Source organism: Littorina saxatilis, linkage group LG10, assembly GCF_037325665.1.
Source record: "Littorina saxatilis isolate snail1 linkage group LG10, US_GU_Lsax_2.0, whole genome shotgun sequence".
In the NCBI taxonomy this organism is placed as follows: Eukaryota; Metazoa; Mollusca; class Gastropoda; order Littorinimorpha; family Littorinidae; genus Littorina; species Littorina saxatilis.
In genome coordinates, this window is record NC_090254.1 from 14,115,531 (window position 1) to 14,140,842 (window position 25,312).

At 41.1% G+C, this 25,312-nt stretch overlaps 1 protein-coding gene across 1 annotated transcript; it reads right to left on the reverse strand.

Moving 5' to 3' along the window:
* Positions 1-25,312, reverse strand: LOC138978208 (uncharacterized). Its single transcript, XM_070350870.1, has 10 exons — positions 25,173-25,312; positions 24,858-24,989; positions 23,915-23,998; positions 22,788-22,871; positions 19,445-19,561; positions 18,615-18,746; positions 17,184-17,228; positions 7,433-7,522; positions 5,581-5,605; positions 1-3,260 (listed from the first exon to the last, which is right to left on the reverse strand). The coding sequence occupies exons 1-10, from the start codon at positions 25,195-25,197 to the stop codon at positions 3,128-3,130; spliced, it is 867 nt and encodes a 288-aa protein (XP_070206971.1). The 5' UTR covers positions 25,198-25,312; the 3' UTR covers positions 1-3,127.

Sequence of the window (25,312 nt, forward strand, 5' to 3'; positions counted from 1 at the left end):
TTCACTTTTAAACAAGTTTATTTCACCGGCTTTTCACCTAATTCTCACTGACAGAAGTCGGTCCAAAATCAATTCACGTTATAACAGCAGTACTCTGCAACAAGTGTTTGCAAAAACATTTCTTACAGATGTATAAACAAATAAAGTGCACAAACAAGCGTTACCGAACAGCGAGCTCATATATACCTGGTCGTGGCAGAGTGAGGGCGTATTAGCTAACCCCTTCTCTGTCCAGCTCGTACTAGGTATGTTGTCATTTTCGGTTTGTCATACGCCCATACACGTACTAGGTACGTGGCATTTACATCAGCGAAATTTCTGAAAACAAAATGAGAGGTACTATTGAAAACTGCTTGTAGGGGTACTAAGCACAGTTCTTTCCCTTTGTCCATTCGGATAAGTTAGTACCACATGGCGAAAACTTTCTTAGAAGTGTCGAACCAATCTATAGGAATCAAAATGGCGGCCGAAAGTCGGACCTCAACTCGTAGACCTGTTTTCAAGCGATACAGTGTTCTGGAAGCTCTACAAGAAGTGATTTATAGATTACCACACAGAAGAATACTTTTATGTGCTGTAAAAGTGTAATGTGAGTACATGATGTTTGACACCAGTTTTAGCAGTGTTTTACGTGCTGCAATGTGTGTGTGTAAGTCCGGAAAGTCATTTTTTTGACAAAAATGGTTATATCAATTTTTACTATAACAATCACAAACAAAGTCCAATGATCATGTTATCACATAATAGCCAAGGGTATAAGCAAAACACATGCCAAAGATCTAAGATATCTCAATAAATGATCGAGCATTGAACAGATAAGTGAACCTTCCGAAGAAAGCAACATTTTGCCCTTGCCCACAGCAATACCAAAATGGTGTTATACTGTGGCAGTGAAGGGGTTTTAAGCAATAGACTGCGCCGAAAAAATCTTTGTGAAGTTATTGGCAAATATAATGTTTGTAACAGTTTGTACCAACAATTAACTCCAACAGGTGTTTGTCAACAGTGTTCCAAAGCACAATTCTCTGTTAGTTAGGAACTGGCATAACGATCAGTAAAGCCTGTGGCTATGGCCGCGTGTTCATTTGCAGCACAACTTAAGTGTGCTTAAAAAACTGTCACGATCTAGTGACATGGATCAAGAAAGTGTCACTCGGTGGGGTGCCTTCTCTTGGTCAATTACGATAGAAAGTGCCTGTGCGTGAGTCTGGGCTACGGCAGAGTTTTGCTGAGAGCGCAGGACAAATACGGATATTGTGTCGCTCGGATTTCACGGGGTGATTTCTGCTGTCGAGGCAGAATTGTCGATAGCTGAACTTGATATGTGACAAGGTTAGTCACGTGTTTTCGTCAAGGTTGTCTGTTTGAGACATGATAACTGGACACTTGACAATCAGCGGCAAGAGGAGAAGGGTCGGTGTCTGCGTCCTTAGAGTATGATGGTTTTCATCACGACTAGATATTTCACTTCTATCTACGTGCCGTTCTGCTAGCACAGTTAGGGCTCTAATGGAACTTCAACGAGATACCACCTTTTCGCTGTTACATGTTTGCTGAGGACGAGTCGTCAATTTCTCTTTGCCGTGCGGGGATGGTTCTTCACCGCATAAAGTATTCGGCAAGAGGTTGGATGGTGTGTCACTGTTGACGAACAGAGGCCATTCCAGGGAGGAAGCGGTTTTTGCTTCCATGAGAGTGCTACATTCATAGGCTTTTTGAGGTAATAAATCATTATTTAACGCTGTTGACGAGTCTGTGTTTGTGGAATGAAATACTCTCTGTTGTTCTTTCCAGGTTAGCGCATAATTTGCTCTTTGTGACGCTAAAATACTAATCTGTATATGGTTTTTGCAGATATGGAGAGAAGGACGGAAAATGGCTGATTTGTTGTTGTAAAAAGTCCGTTTGTGCAGGCCCACGTGCTCGATGAGATATGTAAAGATGACATGTTTAAAGGTGGAGGTTGTTGGGTAGCTGGCATGTTTAGTGCACCGGTGCTTTCTGTTGCAGCCTTTCTATCTTCTGTTTGGCTGCCTATCTGCGGGACACTGTTAGCTGCAGACGCTGTAACCGGGATCATCTGATGTAACCAGCTAACCGGCTAACCAGCAAACCGGCTAACCAGCTAACCAGCGACTGGGTGCGGCGCCTGATGTCTCCACTTTTCCCTGCTTCGTAACAACGCCAGCCGGCACTACATTCTACGGAGCAGTTGTGGAGACTATGAACAAATTACAGGCCGTCCACCCAGTGGCAAAACAAAGCTAAGTGCACCATGTCTTTGCACCCCGTTGACCACCGTTGTCATCTTTTCTATTTGTGATTATATTCGAGTAGTGACAACGTGGGGTGTGTGACACCTGCATTAACTAGCACTTTTGGGCAGATCAGCTATATCTTCCTAACTTTACACGGGATCAGCGTGTTACTATAATTTTCTATATTCTACCTGGCATTTTGTCAGTGACCATTGGTTTTACGTTTTGAACGTAAAAGAACATTTTGGGAGTGAAGTCTTGAGGGAGGTGGCGAGTTATTACATAAACAGGCGTCTGAAACTTATACTTTTGTTGTTTCTATTAAATTGTATGACTGCGAGAGTGGATCGTGGTGTGGTTAGTTAGTTAGAAGTAACTAACCGGTTCATAATCACCTTAAGTGATATAGTGAAACGTGACAAAAACCACAAACGATAGAAATTGTTTGTACAAAAGGTTGGTGTTCCAGTTGAGAAGCAAAGTATTTACCAACAGTGTACTGCAAAAAGCTTTCTATAACAAGTGTTTGCCGACAGCTTTCTCCAAGTGCTTTATAGCAACAGTGAACTGCAACAAGTGCTTAGCAACAGTGAACTGCAACAAGTGCTTAGCAACAGTGAACTGCAACAGTGAACTGCAACAAGTGCTTAGCAACAGTGAACTGAAACAAGTGTTTGCAAACGGTGTTCTCTACCAAGCATTTGTCAAGAGTTTTCTCCAACCAGCGCCTGCTAACTATGCTTCTGACAAGAGTTTGCTAACAACGTCCGTCCACTTGAGCTCTCTCATCATGATCATCGACGGTGGTGGACTCAAACATGCTGGTAGTCTGGGACGCAAAGTCGGAACCAGACGGGTCTATGTTGGACTCAGACAGTGTCGGACCATGCGTCAGAACTGCTCATTGCCGGCTCAAATCTTGAGGCTGATCCAACGTTTTGAGGATCATTCGGCGCATCCACCTCCTCAGACAGCTTTCTCAACTGTACCATGGACTCCCTCCTGCACAAAAAGACAAGTCTGATTATGTAACACCCACGCGCCCGTTGTGACTGTGCTACAACTGCCTTTCGCACACTCTTTAATTCAGCCGATCAGCAAAGGACAACTAATGAGTAAAGCACTGCACTTATGAGACAAACTAAGCTACCTTTTACGACTTCACGTCATGAGAGAGAGAGAGAGAGAAAGTCATGGAGAGAGACAGACAGGCTAAACAGAGGCAAAGAGAAGTAAATCAAAAAGAGGTCATTTAAAATAGTTGAAAGGCTGTCACGATTTAGTGACATGGATTGGAGATAAGAACACTCTGTCGAGTGCCTATCTCCAATTGTGATGGAAAGCGCCTGTGCTTGAGTCGGGGTGACGGTATGAAACCGCTGACAAAGCATAGCGAACCACGGGGATTTCGTTTTGCAGGAGTTCCACGTGCGTGATTTTGCTTGCTTGGCGAAATCGACTGTGACTGAACTGGATACGGGACACGTGGAGTCACGTGATGTTTTCAAGGTGATTTGGGGAGAACTTGAAACGGCCCACGTTAACATAGGCACCATAGGAGACGGTACTTGTTCGTCTAAGAGTTGGAGGATTTCAACACGAGGTAATATTTTTGATGTCATCGTGCCTGCTCTGCATTAGTACAGGAGGGCTCTTGGGACAAGGGAGGAGTCACCGCCTATCGCCACAATATATGTTTTGACGACGTAGGCGTCAGGTGTTTCTGGGCTGAGGGTTGGAGAATTTCAACACAGAAGATAAACTCAGTACCGGGGGTGTGGCTTCTAAAACGTTGACGGACGTTAGCCATACAAAGGAAGCGGATTCGCTTAAAGGAGAGCTACCTACATAGGCTGTTGAGGTAATACATCGTTATTTAACGCGATTGACGAGTCTGTGTTTGTGGAATGAAATACTCTCTGTTGTTCTTTCCAGGTTAGCGCATAATTTGCTCTTTGTGACGCTAAAATACTAATCTGTATATGGTTTTTGCAGATATGGAGAGAAGGAAGGAAAATAGCTGATTTGTTGTTTTAAAAGTCCGTTTGTGCAGGCCACGTGCTCGATGAAATATGTAAAGGTGACATGTTTGAAGGTGGAGGGTGAGGGGTTGCGTGGCATGTTTAGTGCACCAATGCTTTTTGTTGCAGCCTATTTCCTACCCATTTATACCTGTCTACGCGGGATTCAGCAGTACCAACGTCTACCGACTTGTCTTCGCGGAGCTGTAGGCTGTAACCTGGTGATGCGGTGTTGCTGTATGCTGCTGGGATAGCCGGTGAGGCCGTCACCGTCTGCAGGGGTCTTCCGGCAGGCAGTGACGTCACCTACACGACCACCCGTTGTCTTCAGCAGCTGAGTGAGGCGCCTGATTTCCCCACGATTCCCTGCTTCGTTTCACGCCAGCCGGCACTCCAATCAACGAAGCAGTAGTGGGGAAGGACTATTTACGGGTCGCCCACTCAGTGGCAAAAAGCTAAGTGTACCGTGCCATTGCGCCCTTTTATCACCAAGTCATCTATTACTATTTGTGATTATATTTGAGTGGTGACGACGTGGGTTGTGATAACTGCATTTAACCAGCGCTTTTTACAGACAGCTATATTTCCTATCTATACACGGGATCAGCGTGTTATTATCATTTTCTAATCTTTAACTGGCATTTTTTGTCAGTGACCTATGTTTACGTTTTGAACGTAAAAACATCTTTTGGAGTGAAGTCTCGAGGGAGGTGGGGTGATAATATATAAACAGGCGTCAGAAACTTATACTTTTGTTGATTCTATTTATTTGTATGACAGCGAGAGTGGTTCGTGGTGTGGTTAGTTAGTTAGTAGTAACTAACCGTTCATAATCACCTGTTGTGATATATTGAAACGTGACAGGCTAAAGTATGATCAAATCAATGGCCAGTACTGCACACACGCCCTGGCACTGCTCATTACAAAGACTCTGCCCGGTAGCTGAGTGTGTAGAACAAAGGACGTGTGAGCTTCGGGTCACGGGTTCGATTCATGACCGGGACAAAAACGTGTCAACTCCATGGACTGACTCAGCCACATGTCCCATCCCCGTGTCAACACAGTGGCATGCGAACTATCTCGGTCATTCTGCTAGAAGTGCGGATTACACATAAACACGCGAATACATGGGTAGCAAAACTCTTGTTGCTTCCCACTGGGAGGAGAGCGATTCTAATTTCCAAGCTATGGGATAATGAAGGGATGAATATGATAAATCAAATAAAAATTGTCTGGTGATAAAAATAATCACTAGAGTAGAGTGAGCTCAGCTTTGACCAGTGTGTACGTGCCAGCCTTACCTTTGTGTTCTCAATTCCTCTGTTTCTGTAAAACGGAAATAAGGTCATTATACAGCGTGCTGATATAGTATGTGTAAACTATTTCACACACATACACACACAAGGGGCGATTCATTAGTGTTCATTATTATTATTATTATTATTATTATTATTATTATTATTATTATTATCATTATTATTATTATTAAAATTATTGAGACATCACAGTGCGCTAAGAGATTTATAGGCGTAGCGGTGAGTTCAATAATAATTTTCGAGATTTGCTCTAATCTCTTAGTGCATTGTGATAGTTTCAATAACGATATTGTCAGTACCGCAAGAGAAAAAACAAGATTTACAACGCACATTTTGCTTCGCGCATTTGGATAGGCATAACAGTGTAACCAGGTCGTGTTGCATCTACTTGTGTGTGTGCTGTCTCAAGTTTCTCGTGCTCTCTGTCACACACGAACTCTTGTTTTAATTTCTGTTGGTAAATTCCAGTGTAGCATTAATCTAAAAAGTGAAGTTCTTTCATAGAGACCTCATTTAAACTCGAAGAAATGACTGTGAGATTAGTTGTTTGCGACTCGAAACCTTCGCTCTTCGACCGATTGACTGTGCAGAGTGACACCTCCTGATTCGACTCCCGGGCCTGTTCGAGTGTTAGCTCATTTTTAAAATAAATGTTTCTCGTGTTATGTACACTCATCGGGGAATCTGGTAATAAATATGGACGGTAAGAATGCACTGAACCCTACACGTATTATATCCCCATCGTTTTTTCATTCACATTTGCCCAACATGTTAATTTGCTGAGCGTTTGAAAGCGGGTTTTATGTCGTCTGCTAGGGCAATCAAACCAGTCGCATTTCCAAAAGTAAATTTGTCGTGTTGCATCTGAACTCATGAGGGAGGCTGGCAGTAAGTGTATCACATGGTAACAACGTTCTGAACCCTACACGTTTTCGATTCCGATAGTTGTTGCCTTGAAATAATAATGCGAAAACCATTAATTTACTGAGCTGATGCAGTCGCATTCCCAGCTTTTGTGAACAAGAAACAATTAACAAGTGGCTCTATCCCATCTCCCCCCTTTCCCCTATCCCATCTCCCCCCTTTCCCCGTCGCGATATAACCTTGAATGGTTGAAAACGACGTTAAACACCAAATAAAGAAAGAAAGAAAAGAAAAGTCGCATTCCCGTGTCGTCTGCTACGTATGACAGAGTCGATCGAATCAGTTGACTTCCAAATGTTGATCTAGCTGGTACTTTATCGGAATAACATTTGTGTGTTCTGTTGGCCGCTGGGAATTTTATGCTAAATCATCATTATGTTAATGTGGAGATGATGAGCTGCATGTCACTTAAAATGAAGGATTAGAAGAATCTTCTCAGGTGGAAAGAAGGTACAGCCTGACCCAGTCACTGTGGCACAGGCGCATGCAATTTTGTCAGAAAAATACTTCTGCCTTTGGCCGCAGGAAATTTAGCATCATTTGGTAATGTGGAGAAGATAAGCTACATGTCACTAACACCGAGGATGAGAAGAATCTTCTCAAATCGAAAGAAGCCTCGCTGTGGCAAAGGGCGGAAGAATACGCTCTCTTGAACAAGAGCAGCACACAACATTGAAAGGACGAAGGCCCAGCGACTGTGCTTCTCTGCCTGCTTCTGTGATTTAGGTCGGCACGTATTTTGCGTGGAATTGTGTAATATCATCGCAGTCACGTAGGCAGTCTCTGGTTATACGCATATGAACAGATCGATATGTACTTACTTACTGCCTTTCACGCCTGGTGGCGTGTAGGGCAGCGACAAAGGACCTAGATCGATATGTGCTGACTATAATATGACTCACTGATTACTCACTCTTTTTGTTTTCTCCCCGGAAGTGTACGAAACCAACCATAAAAGCAATGGTCAAGATCAAAGCGGCTACCAAGCTGGTCACAAGCCAGGCTGCAACATGAAGGCATCCTTTTCTCATCTCAATGTTTCATACCTTCCTTTCAGCTTGTGCACCGCAACAGATGTGTCAAGGCTTGCATACGTAATACTATATCCTTCCGCTTCTTTTACTTGGGCACATTCCACCTGTGTGTGTGTGTGTGTGTGTGTGTGTGTGTGTGTGTGTGTGTGTGTGTGTGTGTGTGTGTGTACGTATATGTGTGCGTGTGTGTGTGTTTGCTAGTGCATATCGCCATGAGCTCTGGCGAGAAGGGGCGATTCAAGTGTTTATTATTTGTATTCTTCTTCTTATTATTATAATTTATTATAACATCCTTTTGTTATTGTATTTTTAAGGGCGGGTTTCTTTGCGGAATCAATGTCACGGAAGGGTAAAGGTGTCACTGGTAAAAACTGATGTCCAGTATGCAATTAATCTATACACACAAAACAAGAAAACAGAACGCCAGGTTGTACACTTCTTGTGAGATGTGTCTAAGCTGAAGAATACTCTGATTGCAAATATTGGCCTGGGAAATCATGATGATATTAAGGTGGCCTACAAGCGAAGCAATGTGGTTTTTAAAATGAAGAAAATCATGTTCACCAAATAACTCACACAACTACACACACACACACACACACGAACACGCGCGCGCACACACACACACGCACAAAACACGCACACACACAAACAGCCCCCCCACCCCACACACACACACACACGCGCGCGCGAATTCCAATATAGCCTCAGAACTGTTAACCCGTGTATTTTTTAAGTGTGTGTGTGTGTGTGTGTGTGTGTGTGTGTGTGTGTGTGTGTGTGTGTGTGTGTGTGTGTGTGTGAGAGAGAGAGAGAGAGAGAGAAAGAAAGAGAATGAAAGAGAGAGAGAGAGGGGGGGGCGCCTACAGACTTTGAGCGGCAATAATGGGGTGCTATGAAGCTCTCCCCAAGGGCTTGGCAAGCCGAGACATAGAGATAAGCTAGTGGTTCTCCTGCTGAATGCATCACTGATTTCCTTAAAGTGTAACTAAACAAGCAAAAAGGAAAAACATCGTTCAGCAACCTTTACACTTTGATATGAAGAAGGGCCTCATATACTGTCGAACTGCGAAAAAAAAATTTTTTTTCTCTCACTCGGACACTATTTGACGGGCATGTGAAGTGCGCGCCAGGAACGACAATCTTCTTAGTTTACCTGATTAATGCCCTTAATTTTTGGTTCTGGTACTTTCAGTTCCGGCTGTTGTCATCAATCTACCAAAATAAAAGATCAAACGGAGTTTTCGATTTTTATTTCATGGTTCAGAAAAATATTGCTTATTTTCTGAAGTCAACCGTTTTAGCGAATCTTTCTTTGATTCTTAAAAGTCATTTCAGATTTTTGAAAAATAGTTAACGGTTAGTAATTACCAATATATCGTAAACAAACATATCGATAGGTTTTGGTAAGAAGACACAAGTGCGATGAATGTGGTACCAGTATTTTTGTGGTAAGTAAGGATGCATTTCTTTGCTGTAAGCACATTTACAATGCACATTTAATCTGTTTAGCAACATAAACGAAAGCATGGTACAGTGCCGCTTGTTTGTGGTCTATCTTTTCGCGGCAGATGCGTAACAATTAGGGTCTCAGTTGGAAAAAGCTGCTCGGAACCAGAGCAGATTTGGCTTGGGTTCTTTGAGTGTGAATGATCGACGAGTGGCTTGACATTTTTAACGAATCATTACTGTAGCCTACTTGAAACCATCATCTGTTTCTGAATTTGTCATCAGTTATGATTGAGCAGTCTCATAGGAATCGTCCATAAAATGTTAAACCGAAAAAGGGCAGACGATTCTGAATCACACAGGCTGCTGTACAAAATCAGATCTAAAACGATATTTTGAACTGCGACGTCTGCGTAAATGCCCTGTAACAAAATACCTTGTCCTGGTCATGTGTATACACATCAGCTTCTATTGGGAAGATCAGTATTTTATATTAATCACAAATACAAGATTAGAAATAGTTCTGAAGATCGCCTTTGATTTCAGTTTCAGCGGCAAACTAGCAGATCTGTCCAAACCGGCATCGTTTCATGGTTGAAACTTGAATAATCCCAAATAGATCTGAGTGGGGGTAAGTTTTATAGTATTTCAATTTTGTACTGCAGTTTTATTTAAAGATAGTGTAGTGGATGCTGTCTCTGGTGAAGACTACAGTTATATGAATTTTTTGTTGTAATATTAAAATGATTGTTCTTTATTTACACAATTGAATAATTTGTATTTATTTGTTTGCAGATGACGGCATACTGAGTGCTCCAAGAACATACGCCTGCTGGCATTTTGTGTCTTTTCTGAAGACGTCGAGGCAAGCAGAAGTAACGGTCCTGGCCACACACACACAATGACATGAACAAGAAATGATATTTTTTCATGGGCATAGCCAGTATTAAAACTTTATTACCATGCAAACGCAACGATTAGAATTTAGAGACGGTCATCGGTCACACACACACACACACACACACTGGGCGGATCCGGAGGGGGCCGGGGTTCCGGGGTTTCCGGACCACTTAGGACTGAGCCGGCCTTTGTATTCCAAGTGACGATTTTGGAAAGAAGTTGGCTAATTAGTTTGCTCAGGTTGCGCCAGATCGATCAATTGTCCTTGTTGTGATTCAAATTTTTCTTCTTAATATATTTACTTTTTTGGAAGGTGTATTGGGGGATGTTTCTTGGCTCAGATTGATCCATTTTCCTTGTTTTTATCAACATTTGTCGGAACCCCCCCCCCCCCCCCCCCCCCAAGGAGGTTGAACGCTTCGCGTCTTCAACTAAACGCTTCGCGTCGTCAAATTGTCCCTAAAAGAAATTTGGAAACTCCCCCTTAAAAATGATGTGATCCGCCCCTGCACACACACAAACACACACAAATAGAGAAGTAATAAATGGATACAGTTTTTCTTTATTTAAATTACAGTCAGATGTGGTCGTAGAACAGGCACTGTAAACAAAACCTAGCATATGATATACCACTTGTGTGATGTTTCGGTCAATATCTTTATTTTCCTTTCAGAAATACATTGGCGTTTTGAATGTCAAGGGAAGTGATACAAATGCTGCAGCGGGCTATCAAGAACGCGAAGGCAAACAAGGTAAATACCTACTTCTGACATTAGTTTACTTATTAACTCTTTCTATACTGGCCATTATCTCCCCAGTCTCTCCCCAGAAACTGGCCATTTGCATGGGTTTGCAAAAAAATTCTCAAAAATAAACAAAAGATGCAGCCTTCAAACTCATAGGTTTTATTGTGAATATATTGCTAAAACATATGCCAAAGTTTGGTTTCATTGTTGTGAAAAAAATAAAAATATGATGTCCAGAATTTATGGGTATATTTTACGCAATACGAAAAAGAGGGTATGTATTTTGACTTAGAAGCATTTTTTCTTATGAAGGCTCTGTTTGCAACAAAACTGTTTCTGTTTACTTGTATGAAGATTGTGCTAACACAAAAACATAACAAATACCAACTGATTTTCCATTTGGTGGTCATGTAAGCATTGTGAACATGTCCAAAAAATCTGATCACACACCATGTGGTCGACATGCAGACCTGAACGGCCAGTGTATGGTGGCAGAGTTGGAAAATAGGAAAAGTCTTGATGCCAATCCTTCATCAAAAACCGAAGAAAATCGTCATTGTAATAAGTTTGCTTTATTCTAAATCAAACGACTAGGATAGATGACAGAGTAACTGACAGACACAACGACAAACACATTCAATTCTATGTAAAACATACACAATGCGCACGTTAACAAGCTGGCCATAACAATGTGCCCATCGTGCATGAAGTGTGGCTTTGGTCGGATCAGTAGCCGTGCTTTGTCTGCGATGCTAAACATGAAATTTTGTTAAAGCGACGATTTAGCAATGTTGTTGTTGCTGCTGCTGCTGTCTGTTCTTGTCACGACATCTCGCCATATAACAGTTTTTTCTCTCCTGATTCTGAGAAGAAGCTGTTTAATTGTGATATCAGGCCTAGGAACCCCTGATTTTCACTTGGAGCATTCTCAGAGAACTTAGCGTATGTTAAGAAAAATGAGTGTACTCCACACTTTATCTTTTGTTGTTCGTTGTCGTTGCATGTCTACCGTTCCACAGCCACCTACTATAAGTGCAAGTGTTAAATGACGTATTTCCACAAAAGACTGCTTGCAGAGAATCATGTGATGCCAATGACAGGTAAGGACATGTGGTAATACATACTACGTTTTGGAACCAGGGAAAATGCAGCACAAATTATTTATCAACCAAATTGATTGACTTGTGCACCATGACAAAAGTTTTCTTTGATCCATAAAAGGTCTTTTGCCAGAAAAATTGCTCTGAACATCAAGTACCCTGCAAGTTGTCACACATTTACATTATTGAAATAAAAAGAAAACACACCAGTAACCAGGTTAGGTACGTTAATATCTATAATCAATATCTCGGCACGTTACTGCCTTCTTCGGGATGGTAAGCTGAACATTATTGAACAAAATAATCGGTTTAGATTGTATACTTTGATTCCTGAACGAAGAAGCAGAGGTACTGCATACAACTAGGACTGTAATATCAGCTTTTGCCTGAAACACACACACATACACTTATAAAATTAATGCAATGTCATTGTATGAAGCCAGAACAATCACTAACTTACATAGTTGGTCACACAATTACCCATCACTGAACAATAAATCGAAGTCGGGTGGATTCAATGACTAAAGCAGTAAAGGCTTTGAAAAAACCCTCATCACAAAACATCCCCCCCCCCCCCCCAAAAAATAAAAATAAATAAATGAAATAAAACAGGTTGTGTATATAGCGCAGTAAACACCATGCAGGTACAAGCGAAGATTTGACAGAGATTATCCTTGTTTTATATAGCACTCATTTTCTAGTTTTAATCTCTCTCTCTCTCTCTCTCTCTCTCTCTCTCTCTCTCTCTCTCTCTCTCTCTCTGGAAAGTAATTTATTGACCTGTGGGTTATTTGCGTTTGTATACACATTGGTGATTCGTAAACTATGTTGAAAGAGATTGTCAAACAATATTATATGGGGTGTCTTAAAAAAAAATGTATATCAACAAAATCTGTCATTATTATCAGGCACACGGTTTTAACAAAGCTATGTCACGGAATGCAACATAAGTGGCTTAAAAAGTCGTGTTTTTGTGTGTGCAGGATATTCCTAGGACAGGACCTCAAGCTGAACCAGCACAACAGCGATGCATTCTTCCATGGCTTCCACAAAAGTCTTTCACCTATAGCGGGCATTGCATACAGATAGTCCCTAACCCTCCTTTTTAAAAATTCTTTAGACCAATTATCCCTCTGTTCCCATGTTAAACATGGAATAATTCTGGACAAATGCGAGGACGTTAGCTTTTTTTTATTTTATTTTTTTATCATTTTACTTATCATTAAAACTTGTTTAGATTTCGATTCGTAAACCATTTACAGTAATCCTTTGTTTTTTTAACTTTGTTCATCTTACCACAGTCACTTCGTTGTTTAGATTTATCATTAAATTTGTTACCATTATGCAGGAAAAATGTAGAATAAAACCAGGAGAGCTTTCGGTAGAAGATATTTCCTGTGTCAAAAGTTAATGCTTATTCTGATTGATGGGTGCTCCAAACTAAGTTATTTTGACTGCCTTATTCGAATTCATTTCCAAGACAGGGCTGAGAAGTGGAGAAGCTTAGGAGAGTATCGTAAAAATTGTCTGGGTGTTTATGCAAAACTTTCGAATATGTCAGATTTTACTTTAGAGATTTTAAATACTGTTAACTGACAGAAATGCTATAACTTCTACACCAATTGACTGGATAACTTCATATTCAGCATACTTAAACTTGATTTTATGCATGTGCAGTTCACAAAGTGGCAAATTTGTAGGTTAAATTATCTAACTTTTGCATCACCAATGACACCAACGCTTTCGTGTCTGAGGATTGCCCTGAACCTAGCTGTAACTGCATGCTTTCTTCAGGTCATCGATAGCCTGGGGGTTGAAGGGGATGTTTTTACATACTCAGACATTCAAAATAATCAAAAAGGTAAAAGCCTGAAGGGTTTAAATTAGGTAAAAATGGCTACCGCTCAATGTCAAAACTCGTTCTGTTTAGTCGACCCCCGAATTTGGAGAAAAAAATTAAAATTGCACAAAAGTCAGACCATTCAATTTACAAAATTGCCACTTACTGGAAAGGCAGAACATAAACTGAAGTTAATGAATACCATATATAAAATAATTGGTTCAACAGATGTAGAAGTAATTTGCATGGTTGTGGGTGTCCTTTTTAGGGGGGTCAACCCTGTAGAAGAGACGATTTTCTTTAATTATCAATCCGTAATATATTGTTTGTTATGCATACAAGATTAACATTGACAAATACTTCAAGACTCCTCATTGATCTTAAGAAATGTTGTGGGTTTTTTTGTTACTGACTGATTCACTTTCTATTCACTTTACTCTACATAAGTCACGACAAGAAAAGCAAGGGAGGTAATTTCTTCGGAAGAGGTAATTCTCTCCCCTCAGAACGATTGTTGTAGTTTGTTTGATTTTGTTCCCTTCTAATAAGTATTATTTAAAAGAGATCTTTACATCTTGATGTGAAAGGCGCAGTACCCCCCTCCCCCCAGGATGTTAAATTCTAGGTTGTGTCCATGTAAAATCCTGATCCTAGTCAAGATCCGAGTTGGTTTTTCATGCAACTGTGCCTCTTTATGCCACTCAATTAGACATACTTTGCAATCCATAATTGCACGAAACTAAGTACAGGAAATACGTTGTTGTCGTGTTTTTAATATTACATAATGAAATAAAAAATGTCACAACTGGTTTCGTGTTGGGCTTTCTCTCTCTGTCTGAATCTCATAATTACTTCCTTCTGAGGCCTGAAATGTGTTGCAGGCATTGTTCAGCTTACATTTATTGTCACAATTTTTGTGGATATGTTATTAAGTGTGTCTGTGTTTCTATCATTCGTTATCAGTGTGGTTAAAAAAAAAAGCACACGTCAAAGTAATTTACCCTTCATCATTATCAAAACATGCAGATACAGGTAATAAAAATTAATATTTGTGATACTTTAAACAAATACAATGTTTGTTTGTTGCGTCTTTTCTTTTTTTCAGAGCAAACACACATCGTATTTGTTCAAACGTGTATATTCTGCACTTTCTAATACCCTGCATGGATCTCCAAATCAAGAATAATGAAAAGTCGTCTAATAGCCCTGCAGCACTCACACGAACATGATAGAAGCTTGCATGCATGCACCCAGGCTTGCTGTCTTCGGCTAAAAGAGCTTACCGTTGGATCTTCGCTCAGACAAATGTAGCTGTCTTGTCCACTTGCTCCTGTCGCATAGATCTGCAATGTGCAACATCATCTTTGATTAATAAGTCTGAGGCACAGACAAACACACACGCGCGCACATTTGCGAGAGAATGCACGTCAGTCTATTCAATCAAACAGTATAAAAACATACCACAGATACTCAAGGGCGGATCTGGGGGGGGGGGGGGGGGTTACACGGGTTACGTAACCCCCCCCCCCCCACCCCCCCAAAAAGAGGTAATTTATTGGCTCAGGATGCACCAGATAGCTCTATTTTGCTTCTTTGGATAAAAAAAATTTCCGGGGGGGCATGCCCCCGGACCCCCCTAGAGGCTTGGGCGCCTTCGGCGCCGTCAACTTGTATCTTCGCAGTCATTTTGTAACCCCCCCCCCTCCAAAGTGAATTGATCTGCCCTTGGATACTGGACATTCGCCGTATAACAAACTCAAGAGATTCATTTGTGTGTGTATGTTTAATCAAAAGTTCATCTTGGGCACATTCAGTCAGTATTGTAACAGGACCCATCCCGTAAAAACTTCGAACAGATCTATTAAATTCTGAAATCCTTGACAAGTTTTTTTTCCAATCATCTGTATCTGACCGAAGTAAAAAAATAAAAAAAAATCAGCCAGTACACGCATCTACCCCCTTACACGACAATACATATGTGGCGAAAAAAGGAATCGAGAGGGGGGGAACAAGGAATAAATTAGATCCAGAAATAATTCCACTTCATCATTCCAAAATTCAAGTGTGAAGTGATCGGATACTGTGGTAAAGATACGTGCTTAGTATCACAACTGAAAATACAAGCCCTAGGGTTTTAAATCAAGGAAACAATTAAAGTTAAGGAAAGATCAACAGAAATGTCGAGAACATGTAAAATATTGTACTTACAATCCGTTTCAGCATGCTCTTCGAATAATAATCTCCCAGTCAGCCTCGTGCTTACGACTTCGACAGGATGTTGCCTCTCACGCTGAGCCAGTACATTTGGAGTGAATTCAAAGGCCAGAGATGCAGTACAAGCACAGATCCAATTCATTTACATTGCTACCTTGCCCAATTTATGGCTATTTCTGTTGGTAACATCACACATGTGGCAAGCAGTGCTTGTTGCCGACTCTGCTGGGACAGGCAGCAGACGATTTTATTTAGGAACCAAATTCTGATTGGTTAAAACATAAAACCGGAACTCAAAGTACCACTTGTTCTTTGGAAGTATCAAATCAAGAACAGATAATCAGGTAAATCTGAAATGGGTTCAACACTTTTAAAAAATCGTAGTAAATCAGAAAACACAGTAAACGTTGGAAAAATCGTCCAGTATCGCTTCTACAGGTCTATACTTGGACAAAACATAAAGCAATTCAGTAAAGCTGACACTTCAAAATGTCTGTTTAGTTACACTTTAAAACGGCTTCGTAGTGATATCTACGGCTCTAGGTTTTCACAGTTCTCAACTTCGTCTGATTTGATACATACCATACGTCATTGAACACGTTGTAAAAAACTAATGGGTGGCAAATTGTTCATAAGGCATACATTCTTTCTTCTTCTGCGTTCGTGGGCTGAAACTCCCACGTACACTCGTATTTGTGCACGAGTGGATTTTTACGTGTACGGTGTATGACCGTTTTATAAGACATAAATAAATGTTATTCCAAATAATTTAAAATTTCAAGCATTAAAACAAGATCTTTGTTTATAAACCATATGATAGACATTGTTCGAGAAATCCCTTTTTTGGGGTCTCCTATTTCTTGTCTGTGAGAGATTAATTGAGAGGTTTCAAACCAAGAAGTATGCGTGCTCCTTCAATTAAAAACATCTTTGAAAACAGCTCAAACGGATTAAAAAATATGTAATCTGACTAACGTACACGTGCACCTATGCTTCGTGAATACAGGTCTCACTAGCTGTTACGGGATTCTTAATTCCTTCTGCACATTTCTGCGATGTCAAAATGTTAGGTTAATACGCGCGACCCCATGTGAAACCCTTAATCGACGGATTTGTTTCCTGACTGGCTGTGTAAAGGTTTTTAAAGCTCATATCTCCTGTTGTACTACAGCTTAAAACCAACCCAGCTAAAACCTTTTTTGTAGCCAGCTAGGTATTTGGTTTTCTATGGGGCTGTCTCTGCATTTTCGTTTCTCAATTAAGCACACCAGTAGACAAAGCTGGCTGTTTGTGGCACCCAAATGAGGTATATGGTGTTTATGGAGAAAATTGGCGACTCCAGATGATGTTCTTAAAACAGGGAAGAGTTCTGTGCACTTACTTGTCCCAATTGCTTCACTGGTCGCTTTCAAAGCACGTAAACCAACTGCAACACAAAAGAAGCAAATGCTCATATTACTCACTTTCATTATACATAAAAGGATTAGGAGTGATGGAAACATTATTTGCTTCTGTACCTCAATAAAAAATGTTCCAACAAATCATAGTGTCCTACATTCTGACCACAACTCGACCCCACAGTGACCTTCACATTTGACCAGGCTGAACCAGATGTAGGTCATGAGTTGAACTTGACCCTGCCCTACAGTGACCTTAAAACAGACCTGTTTTGATGTAGATGTATTTACAATACGTCAAACTCTGCACACTTTCAATACACTTCGAAAATAACACATACATTGGAAAAGGGCCTTTAACCGCTAAACTCTTCTTTAACACTTTCTAACCCACCTATATTGACCAAGTTTTTTTTTACCTCAGACCAGCTGTGCTGCAGCAGGTCAGTCAAAAGGGTAGATACTGTGTAGTAACTGTGTATCAACACGCTGGAATGCAGGCGTTAGATCGACGTTACAGGAAGCGACTGAAGCTAACAGTCTGAGCGGATATATCCGTACCTTGGCAGATAGAGCCATATGAGTGGGCACAGATATATCCGTACCTGGGAGACAATGAGTTAACATGTGTGCAATATTTGTGGCTGAGTCTAGACGGTGGAGAGGTACGGACAGCAGGAAACTCCTGCGCAAAGTGTATCGCCCATACATAGTCACAGATCTATAAGACCTATGCAGGCAACGGATTCTTGGGCAAACTCCATCCTTTTACACTATGGGAGTTCTCACTATACATCATAGCAATCCTGCATAATAATTTGTACTACCTTTAACAGTCACAGATCCATAGGACCTGTAACGACAACAGGCTGTTTCAAAATGAGTTCATCATAGTGTCGCTTCTATGCCTGTCTTCTTGGTGTAGGTTAAAATACTGCCTAGTTTTCATCAAAACCAATGATCAGAGATCTAAAAGACCTAAAACGACAAAAGACTGCTTTGACATACGCTTCTGCTTGATTGTGTGTCTCGGTCTCGCTTACTTAAGAGCACTACCTCAGTTAATATATTGCGTTATATTCATAACCTTCCATAGACTAAAGGGCCTATCGGGACAAAAACATGTTTTAACATAAGGTCGTCAGTATGTGGCTATTAGCCTTGCCTTTTACAACATTCTCTCAGTTCAAATCTTGCGATGTTTTCACACCCATTGATAGATTAAAGCCAGCGTCTTTAATTGAGCGCAAAGTCGGCTATGTGAAGATTTTTACCGTAAACTCAGTGCTAAAGCTTCGTGCGGCCAGCTTCGGGAAGTATACTTCGCGTAGTCGACTTCGCCCAGTTAAGGACGGGCTTCAAGGTGTAAGGTTAAACGTCTAACCCGGGCCCTGTCTTGATGCAGATGTACTCACAGCAGGTAAAAGTCTGGGTTGTGTTCAGACCGCCCGTACAGGCGCAAACACCGTCCAGACACTGAGTTCCTTCTAAATTGCAGGGGCTGTCGACCGCATTACACGATGCTCCTACTCTGCCTGTTTCTGGTTCTGCGTGTAAAACAGGTTTGATTGGAGACTCATTATACTATATAATGCAATACACAACAGTTTGGTAACATATAATTCAACACAAATCAATTTAACACTGGTTCCGCACATGAAGCTTGTTTTGTTGTACAGTACAACGCAAACCAACACAGAATAACAAAATACGGTATAACGCGGCACAGCACTCGCACTCCATGTACGAAGGCTGGTTGTCAGATTAGAATCAGGAATTGCAACTGAAGCAGGTTGTGGGACTGCAACAGAATAGGTTGTCTCATTGTGCCACACAATGTGGTGCATAGCAGGCTGTGTGTGTGTGTGTGTGTCAGGGCCGGATCCAGGGGGGGGGGGGGGGTTCCAGGGGTTCCGGAACCCCACCCCTGGAAAAAGCATGTACCTTGCTTTGACTTTTACTAGTTTTAGCACCAAAACAATGCTGCTCTTAACCCTCAAAACAAGGCCCAGAATGCACCAGATTGCACAGATTTTAACCATTTTTCAACCCCCCAAGTTCACGCGCCTGCTTTGCAGGCGCGCGCTTGTGGCTTTGCCACTTCGCTGATTTGCCCCCCCAAAAAAGGAGGAACCCCCCCCCCCCCTTACAACTCATTTGGTCCGGCCCTGTGTGTGTGTGTGTGTGTGTTTGCGTGGATGTGTGTGTGTGTGTGTGTGTGCTCGTGCGTGTGTGAGCTACTTACCACAGAGGACCTCAAACGCCGTAGCGGCGCCTGGCAGACATTCACATGTCTGCTGTTCACACAACGCTCCTGTTGGACATTCGGCGTTCTCGCTGCAATTCGCTCCAATGTTCAATCCTAATTTAAAAGGACACAAGACGAACATGATGACTATGAGTATGTCCGCTATATCTGCCGATTTGAATTATTTTCAATCATTTTGTTTGATACTTCATCATCAAAATGTTGGAATATATTGAACTGCGAGCGAAAGCGAGCTGTTTACTATTCGATATAGCAAGGAGTGTAAATCTGGTTCGACACAACAAGCCATGTAGCATTCATTATTCACATACTGTACTTACGTGTATTTTACTCAAAACGTACCGCAGTGGAGGCGTCCAAATTGAATACGCTTCTTTTGGAACCTCTTCTATTCCAAACCCTCGTGCCAATCTTTGACGTCAAAGCAAAGACACGTCACTCTAGAAAGTGTAGCATGACGTGAAAGTTCTTAAACTTTTACCAGGAGAAAACGCACAGCGTTGAAGGGTTTCCACAATGACTTTTGTCTTGGTGACTAGCATTATTAGCAGTCGAAAAGCAGGTCCCTGCCAAACTAGTTTGACATGACCTCATTTACATGATATCCACACGTGTGGTTTAATAATAATAATAATAATAATAATAATGAATGAGCATTTATATAGCGCAACATCATAACTTTACAATTATGCTCTTTGCGCTTGACACATTTAAAATTCAAACACAGTTATACAAGCATTTACATCTACATTCATAGTCAGCAACGCTTGACTAAAAGCATACACCATCAAACATACATTACAACAGATTCTTCCACTAATTAAGTAATAAAAACATGAATAAAATAGGTAGTAAAAACAAGGAAATACCAGCTGAATACCCTTAATCAAACAGAACATGTTATTAATACTGAAAAACAGCCCTAAATGTGTATACACATTATCACATTATCACTAAAACAACAAATACACTACATGTAGCCTACTGATGGACTGAGAAAACAAAATCAGGGGTTGTATTTCTTGAAGAGGTGCGTTTTAAGTGCTCGTTTGAATGCTTGGGGTGACTGAGAGTGGCGGATGTGAAAAGGGAGAGAATTCCAGTGTGTGGGTGCGCAGAAAGTAAAAGTGCGTTGTCCGTATGTTTTGGTTTTGGTGTGTGGAATGGTGAGGATGCGACAGTCAGAGGAGGCACGGAGTTGTCTTGCTGGAGAATAGACGGTGAGGAGTTCAGAGAAGTAAGCAGGAGACGAGCCAGAAAAGAAGTTAAAGCAGAGGGTGGACAGTTTGTAGTCAATGCGGGCTTGAATAGGTAACCAGTGCAGTGTGTGAAGAAGTGGTGTTGCGTGATCTCGTTTTCGTGCTTTCAGAATGAGGCGTGCTGCCGAGTTTTCGACTTTTTGTAGTTTATGCAGGAGATACAGAGGACAGCCAGAGAGAAGAGAGTTGCAGTAGTCGAGTTTAGAAAGAACAAAGGCACAGACAAGAGTGTTAGTTGTTTGAGAGGAGAGTGTGTGGCGAATGGTGCTGATCTTACGAAGCTCAAAATAAGCTGCTCTACAGACTAAAGATATATGTTTGTTAAGGGTCATGTCAGATGAAAGGGTGAATCCAAGGTTTCTAGCTGATGGGGAGAAAAGAATGTCGGTGTCGCCTACTTGAACAGAAACGGGTTGGGGAGAGGGAAATGTAGTGTTCTTCTTTTTGCTCAGTAAGACTTCAGTCTTATCATCATTCAGCTTAAGTTTGTTATCGATCATCCAAGATTTAACATCAGTGATGCATGCCTGAATGGTCTGGATGGCGGAATGTGTCTCTGCAGGGGGACTGGGTTTATACAGTTGGGTGTCATCAGCAAAAGACTGATTTAAGACAGAATGGTTTTGAATCAGTGTGGAGAGGGGCTTAGTGTACATGATGAAAAGGATGGGACCGAGTACTGAACCTTGAGGAACGCCGAAAGAAAGTGGGGCTGGAGCAGACATCTGGCCATCATCGACAAGCACAGCCGCTGAGTCCTGCCAATGAGATAGGACTCGAGCCATGCCAGCGGTGGACCGGAGATGCTGTACAGAGTCTGAAGTCTATGGAGAAGCGTGACATGATCAATCGTGTCGAACGCTGCAGAAAGGTCAAGTAGGGTAAGCACTGACACATCACCACCATCCAGAGCAGACAGAATGTCACTGATTACTTTAAGTAGGGCTGTCTCAGTACAATGAGAAGGGCGATAAGCGGACTGAGAGTGCGAGATCAAATCATGGGTGTTCAAATATGACAACAGCTGCTTCAAAACTACCTTTTCAAAAACTTTGGACAAGAATGATAAATTAGATACAGGACGATAGTTTTTCAAAATATTGACATCAAGACTAGGTTTTTTGAGAAGTGGTTTGACAAGTGCAATTTTGAACAATGATGGAAAAACACCAGATAACAGGCTATCATTGACAATTTGAGTAAGAGTTGGCAACAACACATCAAGATTCTCACAAAGCAGTGGTGTGGGTATGGCATCAAGTGGACAAGTTGTTGGTTTTGACTTCAGAATAATGGATTTAAGGTCTTTTTCACTGATTGGCTGAAATGATGTAAAAGAACAATCAGTGGGAACATCAACATGACTGGAGGAAGCAGAATGTGCACCCATCTGATCAAGTTCAGAACGAATATCTGAAACCTTCTTGATAAAGTATTCACTAAATACATCATCTGGCAGCTGACTAGCGGGGAAAACAGTGGGAAGTGGGGATACCTTACTGCGGCCGGTCAACCGGCTGCAAATATCGAACAGTTTTTTGCTTGAATCGCAGGCAATAATCTGGGTTTGGAGGAAGGTTGTCTTTGCTGCGTGTACTAACTTAGTTACAATGTCCTTTGCTCCTTGAAATATTTGTTTATGAACAGTAAGACCAGTCTTGAGATACCTGCGCTCAGCACGCCTACGGTCACATTTGGCATCACGCATATTGGACGATATTGTTATCTTATGAGTAGTCTCATTCACGCATGTAGGATAAACACATCTTATAACACAAACTTACAACATGAAACGAGAATACCACCACAGAGCTGTGCATAAATATGTTCGTTTCTCTGTTAACGACCCTCCTCCCACCCCCACCCCCGGTAAGTTCAAACAACAGAAACCACGTAACCAACCGACCAAAAAACAAAACAAACAACATCGCCGCTACCCTCCAAACCAAAGTCAAAAAGCTACGTAATGTTGAACTTATGATTTCATAGAGAGGTAGTAGGATTAAAGTTCACCCCTGGACGTTCTGTTGCTGTACAAGCTAGACGTTAGTTATACTCACGGCATTTCTTCAGCCAGTCACAGAAGGTTCCTTGTTTGCAGAGTACCACTCGTTCGTCACTGCAGTCTCCATCTATGTTTAGTTCTGAAATACATTCCCAAAAAGGGACATTGCTTTTAAGTTTTTTCTACATATTTCAAACACTTACTGCCAAGATCCGGACAATATATTGTAACAGCACACGGATAATCATGTAAGACACACACAAAAGCACGTCAGGTAGGCACTACCTAATTATCAGAGTCAAGGACACAAGGGTACTTGTATTATCAATTGTCATAATTTTTTGCGTAAGTTGAAGGCCGTGAATCATTAGCACTCTAGCGACGATTTCTGTTTTGTTTTGTTTTTCTCGAAAAAAATGGAAAATGTCACGAATTTCAACCAAAGCTGGGTCAGATAACATGACACCCTAGAAATGCGCGGTGTTGAAGCTCTAGCTTCAAAACCATGCGAGTTCATAAATCGAACATGACCTCGCTGTGACACCACATTTAGACTAGGGTCGACCTAACTGACTGGTTTTGTCGGGAGATCGTGAACCCCTAAAAGTATGAAATCTTTAGCATCAAAAGCATTCGTGATAACTTGAACGTTTAGTTTGTGTGTGTTCACAGACAGACACTGCTCCCTACGAGGAATTACCGATTACTAATGTGAGTCAAAAAGTGTACCTAAACGCTTGAGCGAGTGACCTCTTGTGACTGACATGTCACAATGACATACTTGATGATTCCATAATAGGCTAGTTCAGACTAAAATTTAATACCCTAGACAATAGGATTTTAAATCAAATCAGACACTATGACGTCATACCTTGATGAAGTCACTAAAAAAAAAAAGGACAGTATTTTACTGATAGCTCAATGGATATTTTCAAACACTCAAATGTTTACTTTGGAAATTGAACAGAATAAACCACATTATTGCCTTGGTTGAAGATCATGAAAACTCACCAGTCATCAGCAATTGGAAGGTTTACATTATAACAAATCTAAGAAAACCTCAACGTGTGTTTGTTTTTTTAACCTGCATTACTGACAGCCTGACACTGCTCATTACTAAGACTTTCCTGATTGCTCAGGTGGGTCTGAAAGACTAAAGTAAAGAAAGTCAATGCTACTTACTACATTCATAGTTAGTGTCGCATGTAGCCTCTGTTCCACAGTTATTACTGAGCGGACCAAAGCAGGATTCTCCCAACAGCAAACCTGAAACAAATGTTCGCTAACAAGGTTTGAAGTGCAATTAGCTGCCTTTGGATAAAACAAAGTTTCTTTGTGACATAATCCACGTTACTGTAAATAAGCAGTTTTCTCTAAGTAACTGCTGGTAGATTTATTGTGTGCTTACCTAGCATCTTTTTTTGTATTGACCATCATCAAACGTTGGTACCGTGAGTTCATGTATTTGGATCGTCTACAACGACATCAAACATATATTTTAGTTATTCATGCATTGAGAATAATTCAAATCTGTTAGCTATGGATTTCTGCTCAAAATCGATAAAAATAAAAGAAGCTTGTATGCTTTTAGAGAGAATGAAGCAAAACCTAAACAGCAGTGTTTTGACCAGGAACATACATGCAATTAAAGATCTGTCGTTCTTCTCCTCAAAAATAAGAATACTTGATTGTGGTCATGACGTTATGTAAATCTCAGACCACTGCACACAAAACCCTCAAAAATGTCAAAATATTGCTCCAAATTTTTTTTTAAACATTACTGGGCAAAACATCTTTAAATGCACAACTGAAATACTGATGTTTAACATATGGACCATATCCCTGAACAAATATATTGAATTTTGTGTGCCCAGTTAAGCATTTTGCACATTTACTGATAGGCCCACTTAATTTACTAGTTGGGCAATCATTAATTTTGTATCCTCCGAATGTGATTCACAAAGATTATTTTTTTAAACAATGTATGTGCGCTTGGACCCGCGCGAGCGTGTGTGAGTGTGTATATGTGTGTGAACCACTGTTCCCAAGATTGTGCGTTGGGGCGGGGTTGTGTGAGTGAGAGTGTGTTTACAACTATACACACGAGTAGGCCTACTTCACTCACTGCATTGTCCCTGCGCCTTGAGTCCGAGTCTGAAGATACGCCCGCGATATAAGACTTCATATATAGCAGAGTCACAAGATCTACCAGCTGCACATTCATCATCAGTCTCGCATGATTCCCCTGCCTTTTTTTCTGGAATGTCATATAAAACAGTACAAAATATCATCATCATCATCATCATCATCATCAGGTAAATAATTGACTGCTTGTATCGCAATGCACTCGAAGTCATCTACAGAAAATATCTAAGTCAAATCATGAGAAGCTACAATCACATTGAATGCCTCAGCATTGAAAGCAAGGGGGTGTACGCACTGCACTGAAGATTGTGTGGTTCCATTTGAGAGCCGTTCTGACAGACACATCGCCGGTGTATGCTATTGCAAACAGCATGATCTCCAATGCATGTATTAGCTGGACTTGTGCAACGCCCGCCGGTAAGGCCGTCTTGGGGA